General features: G+C 40.8%; 1 protein-coding gene across 6 annotated transcripts in view; it reads right to left on the reverse strand.

Moving 5' to 3' along the window:
• Positions 1-15,842, reverse strand: part of WDFY4 (WDFY family member 4) — a 229,534-nt gene that overhangs the window by 141,986 nt on the left and 71,706 nt on the right. For all 6 annotated transcript variants that reach the window (XR_013543668.1, XM_072994857.2, XM_078390636.1 and 3 more), the window contains exons 20-24: positions 14,266-14,497; positions 9,270-9,421; positions 7,910-8,024; positions 7,288-7,478; positions 2,094-2,246 (exon numbers count right to left, since the gene is read on the reverse strand). Coding sequence is in view for 5 of the 6 variants with exons in the window: in XM_072994857.2 (XP_072850958.2) it covers positions 2,094-2,246; positions 7,288-7,478; positions 7,910-8,024; positions 9,270-9,421; positions 14,266-14,497 (843 nt within the window). In the remaining variant the exon portion in view is untranslated. The remainder of the gene's footprint in view (positions 1-2,093; positions 2,247-7,287; positions 7,479-7,909; positions 8,025-9,269; positions 9,422-14,265; positions 14,498-15,842) is intronic.

Consider the following 15,842-nt stretch of genomic DNA (forward strand, 5'->3'; position numbering starts at 1 on the left):
GTTTGATATCATGGCTGAAATCCTGTACGTATATGTAAGCTATATTGTGACTTTAAATTTGGGGAAATTAAATGCTCTCTCCTTCTGCCCATGGCACCCATGGGTGCCATGCAAACTTCTTCATTGTTGGGAACACATGGGGTTTGTGGGACGGGGGGCGTCGTTATATACTGAAAATCACCACTGCTGGAAAGGTAATCTAAGCAGCAGTAATTTAGGATAATGAAAGCCCTCTTGCTCCTGTCCTGTGGCCCCCACAGGTTCCTGACAATAAAAGAGACTACGTGGAAACTATGGGCGCTTCAGGATGGAAGGAGGAAGTGTTTAATTTAATTAAAAAATTAAACTTATGATGGTATTTACTGCTGGAGTTTTGCAACCTCGCATGCTGCCTCTAGTAGGTGTGGCTGGGAGGGAACTTTATTGGCTAGGATGACTGTCAGTCAGCCTGTCTCTCCAGCACTAACCAATCATTCCTTCCCTACCTTTGAATTCAAAGAGAGTCATGTCTTATTAATAATAACACTTATTAAGAGTTTTGCCCCTCTTCTCCTTTGTCTGTTGGAGGACTGTTGCTGAGAGCAGCCAGTCAGGTTTGCCAGTTTGTTGTTCGATCTGTTCATCTGTAAATAATGAAACCTTTTAAATCTTTCTCATACTAATATCTCAAAGTGAGTTATTGAGACTGTCAGTGCCAGTTCCTGAGAAACAGGGGTTGCCTATTCTGGGGAACTTGAAGTTATTCTGTGAATCCCTGTGCTTCTGCTGCACAGCTATAGGAGTTTAGCCAAAATTCAAGACACTCGCATGAACAAAATCTCAGCGGTTGAATTCTATACATGACTTGAGAGTCATTTTTCACTCCAATTATATATCAACTGCTGTTCTGTGTTTGTCCTTAAAAATGAGTTTCTCTTGCAGAATCTTTAAATGCACTTTTTCAAAAGAATAAGAAAAGGAAGCTCATTTCCATAATATACTCTTTGACTCGTCTGTGTGTGTCTGTATTTTCATCCTTGAGTCCTAGCCTGTCATTCTAGCCATTATACCATACTGGATATCCAAGAAACATTTACCTACTTGCAATTCATGCCTTCTTTAAATAACATCTTAAAGCAAACCATTTAGAAACCCTGCCGTGCTCACAGTAATATTGGCTAAAGGGACAGATTTATGCCTCAGAACAATGCAATTATAAAAATGGTGATGACCTTGGGCCCCTCTTAGGTGCAGAGCACCGCATGAGCAAAGTACAGGCAGTGGCAGTTACGCAAGTGGCCATTTACTTGTAACACAAACGTCTTGGCACTGGATAATCCAGTTATCAGATGGACTGTAACATTTTATCACATGTAAAGTGCTTAAAAATATCTTTAGCTCAAATCAAACCACTGGATATAAAAATGTACTTCTCTATGAACAGTAATTCAGCCCTTTCATATTGGAGTTCCCGTTTTGAAGTTTCTATGCTCACTGTGGAAGGCTGAAATGTGTCCTTACAGATTTAGGAATATTGTCATTCCTAATGTAACACTTGTGTTTGTGGGTACTTTTATGTAGAGTGGCTTGTTTGCGCTATATAAACTGCAGAGAGATGTTGCTTGCAGATGATAGCTTGCACACATCACTTAGAAGGCAAGCAGACAGTGGACCCCTGATGTCGACGAATACATTGCTGAGCCCTTTCATTGTGCTGCTGGAATAACTATGTTGACAAGAGTTGGTATCTGGGTTGCTGTAGGCTCCAATTCCTGTGCTTGTATCTTTGTTATGTAGAAGCAGCCTCTCTTGAAACATTTCAGGTGTGGGGGATCCTACACCATTGGGCCATTTCATTTCTTATACACAGAAAACTAGCTTATCAGGACATAGTCTAGGCTAGAATCCTTTCCACTCTTTTTCTATGTAGATGAAAATGTTGGATGGAGGAGCATCCAGTCGTAGAAGTCTTTATTTATTCACTGAAATGGTGCACCTAGATACTCCTCTGCTATCTCAGTTTGGCCTCATACCATAACATTTCCACAGAGTCACAATCTCTGTATCCATGGAAGAAAATCCCCCACCCATGAAAAGCAGACTAACATGTTTACCTCAAAGTTGCAGACAATATTTTGGAATACTTCAAAATTCCTGATCGTGATGGAGTCCAGGCTGGTGTCAGCAATTCCGCCAATGGAGAGGGCAAGTTGAAGAATTCTGCTGTTTAACATGTGGGCCTTTCTTTTCAGCAGGTATGCCAGGATCTGTATAAGAGGTTAGTTACTGAGGAATCCCAGAAGCACAACACAAAACAAAGATGGTTCCTTCCAATTTTTTTGTTTTCCCAGATATTACTAAACAAATCAGCTGTTTCCATTCTAGCCACTCCAATTTGCATTGTTCCACCATACAGATAGTGAATATACAGTGGTGCCTCGCACAACGAGCGCCCCGTAGAGCGATGAATTAGCTCTACGGGGACGTTTTTTTCAATCGCTAATGCAATCGCAGAGCGATGGCCCCAATGGGCGAAAATCGCAGAGTGAAGGTCGGTAAGCAGTTCGCTTACCGACCTTTGCTTTGCGACCCGCCGATCAGCTGTTCCGCGGCTACAAAATGGCTGCCGGAAGCCCCAAAATGGCCATGCACAGCGTTTTGGCGCCCTCGTTAAGCGAGGGGAGGGCGCGAAAATGGCTGCTGGCCATAGAGGAACATCGCTGTACGGTGAGTAAATCAGCCAATTGGAATGCATTAAACTAAGTTTAATGCGTTCCAATGGCGTTTTTCTTTCCGTACAGCGATGTTTCACACAGCGAGGGTTAATCCGGAATGGATTAACCTCGCTGTGTCACTCAGGACTGAGTTCGACCCAGTTTACAATATATGGCACTCCTCTATGTTTTGAGAAAGTAGTTCATAAATTACCCTCTACATGTTGAAAGGACATCAGGGGAGATTACAGGGAGAGGTAGGCTAATCACCACCCACAGTGGAAACCACTTCCCAAACATTCATGAATTATAAGGTACTGCATAAAGTTCTTCCATGGAAGACAAAAACATGATCAAGCCAGGGTCCTCTCAGAAAATGTTGTATAGAATTTACAACACTCCCTCAAAAGATTTGCTATGGTAATGCCTTGGCTTTGAACCTGAAGCTCAGAAAATCGTAAGACCCCATATGTCCTTGTGACGAATCCATTCTGAAGTGAAAAACTCCTCCTGCTCTTGACCTCTTTCTAGTAAATATTCCACTTCAAAGCAAAAACTAGAAATGCCATGGTCTGAAACGAAAAGAGGAAGCTCTGGAATAGTAGCCTGTTCTCTTGAGGAATGAATCTGTATTTTGGGGGGAGGGGAACCCTTCAATTACCCCCATCTCAAGGCATTCCCCAGCAGAAAACAGCCACCAGGGAGAATGGCGTCTATGGTCAAATGATCCAGAATAGCAGGGGCAGAAAGAGAATGATTGCTTTAGTATCATACTAAAGTTCTAAGCCTTTGCTCCAGGGCCTATTCACTTTTCTGGATATTCTGTGCAGAAGGAAACAACAGAGAAGGTAATTTAAAGATTCAGGTAAATATACAACACACATGGCCGGGAGTCAGGATGTTGACAGTAAAATCACAGCAAATTTAAAGGCCCGCAGTAGCGATGCCCAAATCAAGTTGAAAGTCTAAGATAGAACTACCGAATCAATTACTCAGTGGTAAATGAACACTCATGTAATTCCACTTATATAAATTGCATTGATTGAATGAGTCTGTTCTAATTGGACACTTTGAAAATTCAAAGTTACAAGTATGGGATGGAATGTGAAAGCACAGAACCTAACTCTGGATTAAACCAATCCATGTGGATTAAAATATTTGGGTGAAAAAGAAAAAAAAAAGGAATGTGGTAGTTGAAGTCTACTACTGGCGACCCAATCAAGAAGATGCAGATACAACCTTTGTAAAACAAATTGAAAGAATTTCAAACAGACATTATGTAGCAGTAATCAGAGATTTCAATTATCCTCCTGATATCCGTTGGGAGGCAAATTTTGCCAAATATGGCATTTGCAAGGAATTCTTGCTTTGTGTGGCAGATAATTTTCTCCTACAAAAAGCGGAGGAAGAAACTAGAGGATTAGCTATCTTTGACTTGATTCTTGCGGTACCCCACTTGTTACCTCATCCTAGTCTGAGTTGGGCACTCTTCCAGGTAAGCTGAAGTTTTTGAGACACTTGCTTTTTTCTCATAAGGAAGGCTCTTAGGAGAGTTGGGTTTAATTTCACTTATCTCATAAGATGTGCTAGGTTCTTCTAATTGCTGTTTTAGAAAAGATTCTACCATCTGAGAAGCAAGTGCAAGGTTGTCAGCTTTTGGTGCCCTGAGGAAGTGGTTGGTCAAGATTGTGAATGTTAAACAAAGTACACTGCACTGAAGTACACAACTGTTTTGAATCCTCCAGTAGCTGTGTTGTCCTTGGAAAGTTAGTGAACAACCCATGATTTTGCAGAAGGGATGCTATTACTTTAGTTATCTTATAATAAGGAAGAAAAACCTTCGGAACACAGCCAAACAGCCCAAAAAACCTACAACCATCAGATCCTGGCCGTGAAAGCCTTCAAGAATACATACAGTGGACCCTTGACTTACAGACGGCTTGACTTACAGACTTTTTGAGTTACAGACTTCTCTGGCCGCAAAATTTAGGTTTGACTTGCAGACTGAGATTTGACTTACAGACCAGAAAAAAACCAAAATGGAACAAAAATGGCCTGTTACGGGATTAATCGGTTTTCAATGCACTGTAGGTCAATGGAGACTTGACTTACAGACTTTTTGACTTGAGAACCGCCTTCCAATACGGATTAAGTTCTCAAGTCAAGACCCCACGGTATCTTATAATCCTTGCTTACTTTACAGAATTTTTGCAATCGTGTTTGATGATGGACAGTGACATAGGTGGCTGAAAGTCAACAAAGGCTACCCCCATGATTTTCCTGCTTTCAAAGCTTCCTCAATATGTTGCATTAAATGTAGGAATTGTGCTATACAATTATTTCCAGGTCTCACTATTTCCATTAAATGGCTGAGAATAATTCTCACCAAGACTTTTAAAAAATGACAATGCAATGAGACTGGCCTGAAATGTTGGGGGCCGATGTGTTCTTTATGAGCTTTCAGAATCGCAATTCCTTGTTCTCTTCTCCAAAGTTCTGGAATTCTCAGTCAAGACAATTATTAAAGAAATGAAGGAGCCACACTTTTTTTCACTGTGCCAAAATGTTTTATCTGTTCTATGTGGACATTATCCAAGCCAGCTGTCCTTTCTTTTTTGCAGCAACAAATAGCTTTTTCCAATCCACTTTAAGCTAAATGGCCCTGTAAGGTCACTGGTCTCCAGCTGCTTGCTTCTTTCAAGTTTAAGCTCTGATTTCTTGTAGTGCTGTTCAGATCTGTCATTAACGAGGAGTTGATGGGCGATTTGATTTGCTGAGATGTTAAAGCCATACCGCCATCATGACCATTGCACCTGACAAGGAAAGATTCCCTGAATTATGGTAAGAAAATGATGGCTTACTTAAAGAAGCTGGCAAGCAGAAAGATGCCACCAGAGGGGAAAAAATGGTTGTTCATAATAAGAACAAGACCTGGAAAGCGACCAAATTATCTTCCAGAAGAAGAAAAAAAAGGGCTTGTGAATTTTCAAGGAGAAATGTGGTGAAAATTATTATTTTTTTCATAATTAGTCAAACACACTGCACTTTTAATGGCACCATGAACAGAATCTTGTTTGTAGATCATTTAGATGCGAAAACAGCTCTCTTGTATGGTGAGACACAAGAAGATACCTATATGCAGCAACCACCTGGACTTCAAATACAGTGGTGCCTCAACTTACGAACTACTTACGACCATTTTGAATTATAACCAGCTCCAGCCGCAAAATTTTGCTTCAACTTGCGGCCGGAGCTTCCAGTTACGAACAGAAAAAGGCAGGGAAAAAAGGTAGGAAATTCAAATTTCTAACTGTAGGTGGCGACGAGGCTGCTTCTTTGTAGCTCTTTCGCCCCAGCAGTTAGAGAGTGTGCGATCAGAGAAGGCTGTCTGGTAAGGTAAGGTGCTGTTTTCTGCTTTTAAAAAACTGTTCTGGGTGTTTTTGCAGTGTGGTTTTGGGCTAGGGGGGGTTATGTTTCTGTGCTGTGATGGGTCTTGGGGAGTTTGTTTGTTTTTTGGGTTTTCTCCCATTTTTGATGGGCCTTGGGGGGTTTGTTTGTTTGTTTTGTTTTCCCCCCATTTCCGATGGGTCTTGGGGGGTTTGGTAGTTTGGGTTTTTCCCCCATTTCTGATGGGTCTTGCATGCTTCCCTTGCTTTTCCCTCTGTTCTCCGGACTGCCCCTTTGTTCTCTGTGCATTTCCGATCTGCTCTGTTTGTTTTCTGTGCATTTCCGACCTGGTCCCTTTGTTTTCTGTGCATTTCCGACCTGGTCCCTTTGTTTTCTGTGCATTTCTGAACTGGTCTGCTATGAGGAGGAACCTACCTGTTTGACAAGCCAAAAGCAGTGGTGTTCTCTTGCACGAAGGCAGCATATGGTATCAGTCCCTGAAGCATGGCTATGCCATGGGTATACTATGGTTATGCCAACTATTCTGGACTTAGATATAACTGAACCTGAACCAATGCAGATTCTTGATGGTAATCTAGGATTCAGACAACTTAGACAGGAGCGCATTCATGCACAAAGTACAATGATATGAAGTACCACTGTGAGAGATATGCAAAGCCAAGGACTCCTAGAACTGCAGTACTGTCCAACTGAAAAGATGTCAGTACATTGATCAAGCTATGAAACAAGATGAAACTCACAGACTGAGTGCAAGCTGTGTTGAGAAGGGATGCTGGATGTGACTGGATGCAACTAGAATTCAAATCCCTGTTATCCTTTGTATGTCAAAGGATAAATGATCCTTATTTTCTAAAATGTGATTTCTTTCCCAATGGGGGAAGAGTGCTCTGCTAACCGTTTTGATTTTCAGGAACTGAATCAATAGTTTAAATTAGCTTCTGCTTGCAGTTATTTGATCTGACAACAATTTCCACATCTGCATTAACTCTTCAGTTTGTAGGGGCAAGGATGTTATCAAATTGTGCAGCAACTCAGTGTAGGCAATGAAATCCAAGTTCAACTCTATCTGTATTTTTCATAATTTCACATTCAAATGATTCATTTCTATATTTATACTTCCATCATTTTAATCTTAAGATTATAAATACTGGCAAGTGGGCAGAAATGGTTATGGCTTCAACATTACCTGATATCCATTAACTTGTTTCATTAGATTTTCACTCGTTACACTGTTGCTGAGAACAGACTGCAAGACTTTTACAGCAGCATACATGGTGTGGTCATCATTGGCCATGGCAAGGAGACCCAGCAGAATGGCAGGGCCTCCGATGTAATTCAGACTGATAGCAGCTGGGCTGGGCTGGAACACTCGAGTCCCTGTTAAAAAACAACAACAACAAGAAACCACTAATATCTAGGAATCAATTCAAAGCTAAATCCACTGATATAATTGCAAAACTATCAAAATCAGGTAAACAGAAAATACAAATATGCAAAGGGCAAACTATTTTAAATGTTTAATTACTCTTAAATTATTTGACTCTATGCATGCAAACTAATCAGAACCACACAGCTTGGTTCTGATTGTGTCATAAAGTATATGTACACTCATTTACTTGTGATGCTTCTATTCATATTGTCCAGACATTTACACATTTTTCCATCTATGCGGCATCCACTTACAAAAAAATAAGATTGTCACATTATTCTCTTCTAGAATCTTTTGGGCTTTTTTACAGGAGCCAATCTTTTGGCATTCTTCAGCATCTCCGATTACTGCAGGATTCAGAACCATCATTTCTGCTTACCACTGTATGAGCCTACAATAACTGCTCCAATAGTTCGTAAGGGTCCAGGAAGATTTTCAGCAGTATTGTGTGCCATGAAAATGGGCGTTGCATTGTCTCGAGAAGAGATTCTCAGCTTATATTTAAAAAGAAAGAAAAGAAGCAAGTCTTATGTCACAAGAGACAGTTGAACAGTAAGGACAATTTAGGAAGAACAACAAAAACAAAATCCAAAGCCTACATGTTAGATAAGATAAGAGACTTTATCCATCCTTAGAAAGCTTGGATTTTCTGAACATCCAAACGAAATCCAGCAGATTTAAAGACTAGGATTTTGCGAAGGTTTGTAAATGCAGATGCATAACACTAGTATCATTGTCACATGCAAAAAACCCCAGTGGAACTACAGCTCCTGCGAGATCCCATATATTTTCATGGAGTATCAAAATGCTGGGTTGCATTGTGAAACCTGCTGTAGGATCTGAGGCCTCCAGGTCTAAAGACTAACACAAGGGAGATCAAAATATTCCCCTCTCCTTCTCACCCCTGTCCGGCACTACTGGAGCTCCCCAGCATCCTCCTACCACATTTTCAAAATGTGTACCGTATTTCTCTGAAAACTGCTAGCAAAACAAGCAGTTCTGGGCTAGATTAATGTGTGGTCTTTCTCACCAAAAGATAACTGCTCACTCAAGGATATGATTATTGCCATATTCGTGGCATGGATTACCTTCTCTTTATTTATATTGCTGCTGCTGTTTTAATATGCTGAGACATTTGATATTGCCCATCTCTCTGTCATACACACCCACAAAAAGATACTAAGCTGGAAAAAATGTTCGGTGAAAGGGATGGTTTAAATTTAAGAAGTACCATAACCCTTTTTTCTGTTTTAAAAAAGTTTTGCCTTGGGTTGCTTCCTGCCCATGGAGATTCTGAGTGGCTCCTTGACCCTTTCTCCTGGAGACACTAAGAAAGAAGATAGTCCTAAATATTTTGCACATGCTTTGAGACCTGGATACTCCAGCTCACCTCCAGTATAAAGGGATGCTGACAGACAGAGCTACTGCTGGCCTCAAGCCCTTTATTATACTATGTAGAACTCAATTGAGATGTATGTTTGAATTTTAAAGATGTTCAAATCAGAGCCAATTTTTGTGGACCTGAAAATCACTTTAAAGCCTTTATTGTTAAAGAATTTGGTAGATTTTTCTAGCAAAAGTAAGTTTTCTTCAGAAGCATTTAGGCACTATGAAACTGAGTATATGCTGCCATACCCCCTCTTAGCAAAGGTCATCTCTGTGGCTGGTCACGCAGTGCATGCTCCACCTTGTAAAGCATCTCTAATTATCCCATGAAAGAAAATAGCAAATATTCTAACCTCTTTTGCTATTAAGCGTGCATCCACTTCACCATAGCAATCTTTTATCTCTTTAACTGTGGTATAGGATGATCTCATAGCACTGATTCCAAATGAAATCTTCTCTGGTGTTACCAGGGTTGTGGTCTGTACACTGCTTAGGGATCCTCCTTCTAAAATAAGAATGAAATGAAGAACTAGATTACTGTTCATGTGAGGGACTAAAGGAGGCAACAAAATAATCATTTTCATGAGTAACATCTCCCTCTAGTTCCAATCAAATGAACAGAAAGGTCTTGATTGAGGAAGGAACCATTTTTTTATTATTAATGAAGATTCTACCTTATTCTTCTCTATCCCAGAAGCATCAGGCAATGCTTTGCCACAGTGGTTCCCAATCTTGGATCCCCAGATGTTTTTGGACTAAAACTCCCAGAAGCCTTCACTACTAGCTGTGCTGGCCAGAATTTCTGGAAGCTGTAGTCCAAGAACATCTGGAGACCCAAAGTTGGGAAGCACTGTGTTACCACATACATCAGAGATCATAAAATATTTGGACTCCCCCCGCCCCCCAGGGAAATAGTTTCAAAAGTATCCAGATATGCATTTATTTATATGGAACATCATTTGTGAACTGGATCATGACAACAAACCCTGCAGTTTCACGGCAGTAACAAGAACTGCCGCTAATCATGCTGATGAGTATCCAATGTCTGAGACTAAATTCATCATTATGAGACTATAACTAATGAAAGCTAGAATTCAACCTCACACAAAGTGAAACAGCATTGTGCAAATTGACCCTTCATCACTGTCTTAGAAAAATTTACTACTTTTATTTATGATTCACCTTTTATAAAATATAAAAACTTTGGTTTATTTTTGGTCATATGTCATTACTATACGTCATTTCCAGCTTGTGATGACCCTATGAAATAGTGGCCTTGAAAAGATCCCTTCATTAACTGACTGCTTAGAGCTTGCAAACATAGGGCTGCAGCTTCCTCTACTGAGTCTATTGATCTCTTTGGTCTTCCACTTTTCCTGCTGCATTCAATTTTCCCCAGCATGACTGCCTTTTCCACTGAGTCTTGCCTTCTCACGATGTTCCCAAAGTACTGTAGTCTCAGTTTCATGTATAGAGAGAGTTCAGGCTTGACTTGCTCTAGAGTCCACTTACTCATTTTTTCCCCAGCCTATGATATCTGCGAAGCTCTCCTCCAACACCACACTTCAAATGAATTCATTTGTTTTCCTGTGTTTTTGTTATCCAGCTTTAACAGTCATACATGGTAACTGGGAATACTATAACATGATCCTCATCTTGGTCTCCAGTGGCACTTCCTTACACTTGAGGAACTTTGTAGTATGCAAAATCTTTGGAAATTTAATTTCTTCATTGTCAACATTGAAGAGCCTCGTGGCGCAGTGGTTAAACCGATGTACTGCAGCCAAAACTGTGCTCACGACCTGGGGTTCAATCCCAGGTAGCGGCTCAAGGTTGACTCAGCCTTCTATCCTTCCAAGGTCAGTAAAATGAGTACCCAGCTTACTGGGGGGCAATGTGTAGCCTGCATAATTAAATTGTAAACCGCCCAGAGAGTGCTTGAAGCGCTATGGGTTGGTATATAAGCAGCACACTTTGCTTTTTTTTGCTTTTGAAGATATGTAACTCTTTTGTAGCAGTCAGTATGGTGTAGAATAGAATAGAATGTTGAACTAAGACCCAGGAGCCTGGTTTCAACTCGCCACTCAGCCCTCCAACATCACTGGAGCAGTAAAGCCACTTCTTAAATACCTCACATGCCTTGAATATCCAATTAGAGTCACCATGTGTCAGATATGACTTGAGGATATGTAGCACACACATTTCTTCTGTAGACCTGATTTTTTTCTTAATATTCAACTGCAGTCTTTTTCTCTTTTGCCTTTACCATGAATTGCTTTAACTCATTGCTGCTTTCTGCCAGTAACATGGTGTTTGTGTATCTTACATTATTGAGATTTCTTCCACAAGCTTTCACTCCTCCTTCCTTTGAATCTCATCCAGTTTTCCATATGATGTATTCTGCATGCAGACTGAACAGAGAAGAGGATAAAATCTAGATTCTGCAAAATCTGGATTCTTCTGACACCCTTGCCTCTTGGAACCCATTCTGTTACTCCATAATCTGTTTTAACCATAGCTTCTTTTCCAGAGTATAGCTTATGTACCAAGAAAACCAAATATTGAGGCAAACCCATTTCTTTTAGAATGATTCACAGCTTTTCATGATGCATGCAGAGTGATTTTCTTCTGTACTCCTTTGTTACACTCTAGTAACCAAGGTATATGTAATATGATCTCTAGTCTTTCTTTCCAGAATCCAGCTTTAGCATCAGGCATTGCTCACTTCATAAAGGGTCACTGTTGCAAAACCTTGAGCATTACTTTGCTTGCATGGAAAATGAATGCAGTTAGTCCTATAGTTACTAGACTCTTAGCATCTCTTTTCTTGTGGACTGGACTGTATGCTGATCATTAATAACTTAAGCATGCACATTTAGAACACCAGTCTTCAGCATACCACTAAGCAAAAAGATGTCTCCAAACATTACACTTTACATCAGAAGACAGAAAAGCACCAGACATTCAAGATACTTAACTTCACTGACCGTATGCTATAATGGTGAACTGTAGCTTATGTTGGCAGTATTTCGGCTCTGCATAGTTTTGGCTGTATGGCTGGGAACTATAGATATATACAAACAATGTATAGATGTATATTCACATTTAGACACATCACACCCATTTCAGTGCATGGGGATGGGGAGGCTTAAAACTCTCATCCCTGCCTACTGAGAAATAGGAATTGCTGGGGTGTGGAGAGTACAGTGAACATTTATCCCCTTCTGCAGTGATATGTAAATGCAGAGAACCCTGTTTCCCCACCACTAGTAGCATTGAGTTAAAAACAAATTCAAACAGAGGAATTGCTGAAGATTGGCAAAGGATTTTGCTTCTCCTGTTTCCCAGTGATTTCCTAATCAGACTACCGTTTCTCTGTTCTTCTTACTAGCTTGGCCTTACAGAAAGTGGATGGGGTTTTTCAGGCTTGTGGGTTAAACCAGGAGTAATCAAAAATTGCTGGGTAGCTCAGTGGTTTAGATATATGGCTGTGGAGTCAGAAGTTGGGAGTTCAATTCTTCACTGTGTTTCCTTGACAGGTGCTGGACTTTATATTCCATAGGGTTTTTTCCAGTTCTGCAATAGTTCTAAGGTGATGATGAAGAAGAACTTCATACAGTCCTGAATCACAGTCTTCCTTCTTAGGCAAAATTTTGTACTAAACATCTCCAAATGAAATGAGTTCCCTGCCTTTCCTAGGTTTTGGGGAGATTTAAGGATTAAGCCACCCAAACTCACTAGGAATTTTTTTGGTTACATTTTAATAATGAACTTTGTAAAATCATATTTGATTTGTGCAAATTAAATATGATTTTACAAATATGATTTACACATAATGCAAATGAAAGAGAGCACATACAGTGGTGCCTCGCTAGACGGTTACCCCGCATGATGGTTTTTTTGCTGTATGATGGGTTTTTTGTGATTGCTATAGCGATCGCAAAACGATGTTTACATAGGAAAAAACCTGCTTTATGATGACCAGTTCCCTGCTTCGGGAACCGTTTTTTTGCTTAACGACAATCAAAACAGCTGATCATCAGGTATTCAAAATGGCCGCCCGCTGTGTAAAATGGCTCCCCGCTGTGTTTTGGGACGGATTCCTCGCTATACAGGGAGCAGAAAATGGCCACCCTATGGAGGATCTTCGCTGGACTCTGAGGTATTTCGCCCATTGGAATGCATTGAACGGTTTTCAATGCATTTCAATGGGCTTTTTTATTTTGCTTGACGAGGATTTCGCTCTACAGCGATTTCGCTGGAACGGATTATCCTTGTCAAGCGAGGCACCACTGTATATTTATTTAATATGCATGCTTGAAACCAGCTGCACAGCGTCCCATATGAAATGTTTACACATTCAGTGGTTTATGAATTTACGTTAAAATGCACGCCCTTCTAGTGCGTGCATCTTATGTAAATAAACTGCACATGTATCCAGTGTGGGTGAGCCATAAGGTCACACAAGCAAATCTCTGCTGAGATACATATGGGGTGGCACGGCCATGCGAATGAGTAAGAGAGTGATACCCTTGACTGCACAAGACAATGTGCAGACTTGTGGCTGGAAAGCCTTGCCTGTGGGAAGGGCCTCTTATGTTTGCTGCTCAGAAAAATGCTGTGTACTAATGGAGTGATAAATGAAAACAAACAAACAAACAAACAAATGGGAAATATGTTCCCCGCCTTTCATAGGGAGTGAGGAGATTTAAGTCATCCGTAAGTGTTAAGCCACCCAACCTCACTGAGAATTTGTTTGTTACATTTTAATAAGGAACTTTATGTTACGCTATGAGTCAATGACTCATAAAGAATGCAGATATTTGGTCAGAAGTCTATAGGGCATCAATGGTTCCTTAGAAGGAGCAGTGCAAAAGTGTATAATGTAAAGGTACCATATATAGAAGTTCTACACAGTTGATCTGCTCTGTATTTGTGTTACACAGCTGTGTCCCACAGCAGTAAATGCCAGATATTTCCTTATTGATCTAAATGACATCTGGGATGTTTCATTTGCAGCTACATTCTGTTTTTATTCCTTGTACTTAGCAAACACTCTCACTTCCTAGTCAGGAGAAATCTGTTCCAAATGTCAAGGACAGGCAACAATTTCAGTGATTATGGATTGATACAGCAACAGGTATCATGCCCTTCTAGTGGATACATGTTACACACGGAGTAAGAGTTCCTAGCCCTATCCTTCTATAGTACAGAATCTATACCATTCAGCATCCATTGAAACATTACCTGCTGTTTTCTATGGGGAAAAAGTAGACCCATACTCATCCATATGGAATCTCCCTTCCTTCTAGGTAGGAACAAAAAAGTAGTTGCAGGTACATATTTTACCTCTAAGATCCACAGCCTGGAAGTTGCTACAATATCTTGGACCAAGCCTGATCATACGTTGTAAATTTTCCATGGAGATTATTTCTTCAAATAAATACACAGGACCCTGGCGCCAAGTCAGTGACGACTTCTGTTTCCAGATTGGTGGAGTAGCCACATAGCCATAAACGTCAATAAAGGAAGAGGGGTCCATAGAAACAAAGGTTCCTGGGAGAGGCTGGATATACTGCATCTGCAACAGGGAGAAGAAACTGCTAAATGGCAATTCTGTCTCTGCTGAAAACTCAAATAAAGACCCACAATTGCTACTTCAGTGGAAGGTGGGGCTTGAGGTGCCTCTTGTCTCTACAGTTCTATGGTTCTTTGAGAGAAAACTTAGATGACAGGGAAAGGGGGGGCACTTAATCATAGGAGCTTCCACCCTGTCTGGGTCATGGGCAACAGTTTAAAGTAAGCTAGAAACAGAGAAACAAGATCCATGGCATGGACCAGGCTCAAAGAATGCCTGAACCAAGTAACAAACCAGGAAGCAGAACCAAAGAATGAGCCAGGTGTCACGTTCAAGGGGCAAGAAGGGAGCAAGAACAAGAAGCAAGAGAAGCGGGCGGTGGAGTGGACAGAATGCTAGATCCCCAAATGGGGCTTTGAAAAGCACAGGGTGGTGTACTCAACAGGTAGCATAATGGTCACTTGCCACTTAATGGTCACCCAAAATAAGGGTGAAGAATTGGATCAGTTTCAAGATGGTCAAAGTTGGTGCTCTGATTTGTCAACTTGCTTATACATGGAACAGAATCTAAATTTCAGTTGCAGGATTGGTAGGCTAATTGCTGATGTGGATGCCTGACTAGCCAAATAACTCTACTCATCATAAATGATTAAAAATGGAAGGGTGTTGGGTTTCTAGGCCCACATACAGGCCACTGATTCAGAACTTCAGAACTCAGCCTTCTGATTTAGCTGCAAAATAAACATGAGTGGGCCAAGACAAATTTGAGAATTCCACGTAAAATGGTAACCTGACGAGACACTTAGATGAAGCAGTTAGGACTCAAAAAGCCCAGAGCTTCAGGGCTATCCAAGACAAATGGAACATATAGAGAGGGCCCTTTGTTGTTATGTGCTGCAAGTCACCTCTGACTTATGGCGACACTATGAATGAGCAACGTCCAAAATGTCCTGTCCTCAACAGCCCTGGTCAGGTCTTTTATAAATTCAAGTCTGTGTTTTCCTTTAGGGAGTCAACCCACCTCTTATTTGGTCTTCCTTTTTTCCTGCTGCCTTCAACCTTTCCCAACATTATGGTCTTTTCTAGAGAAGCTAGAGGGAGGACACTAGCTTCTGATATTCTGCCTCCATGTTTCTACAAGTGTTGGAGACCATGGATTGTGTATTTCTGAGCCTATTAGCTGTCTTCATCTATGCACTAGTACTGGAATTTTGTAGAGGACATAACACAGCTCATGGTGTGCTTCATTTTGCTTGCCCACAGTATGTTAGAAAATTGTGCAGCTGCAGAGAATATCAAAATACCAGAAGCCAATATGGACCATCACTGGAGGGATTTACTTGGCCTT

Source organism: Pogona vitticeps, chromosome 3 (assembly GCF_051106095.1).
Source record: "Pogona vitticeps strain Pit_001003342236 chromosome 3, PviZW2.1, whole genome shotgun sequence".
Classification (NCBI taxonomy): domain Eukaryota; kingdom Metazoa; phylum Chordata; class Lepidosauria; order Squamata; family Agamidae; genus Pogona; species Pogona vitticeps.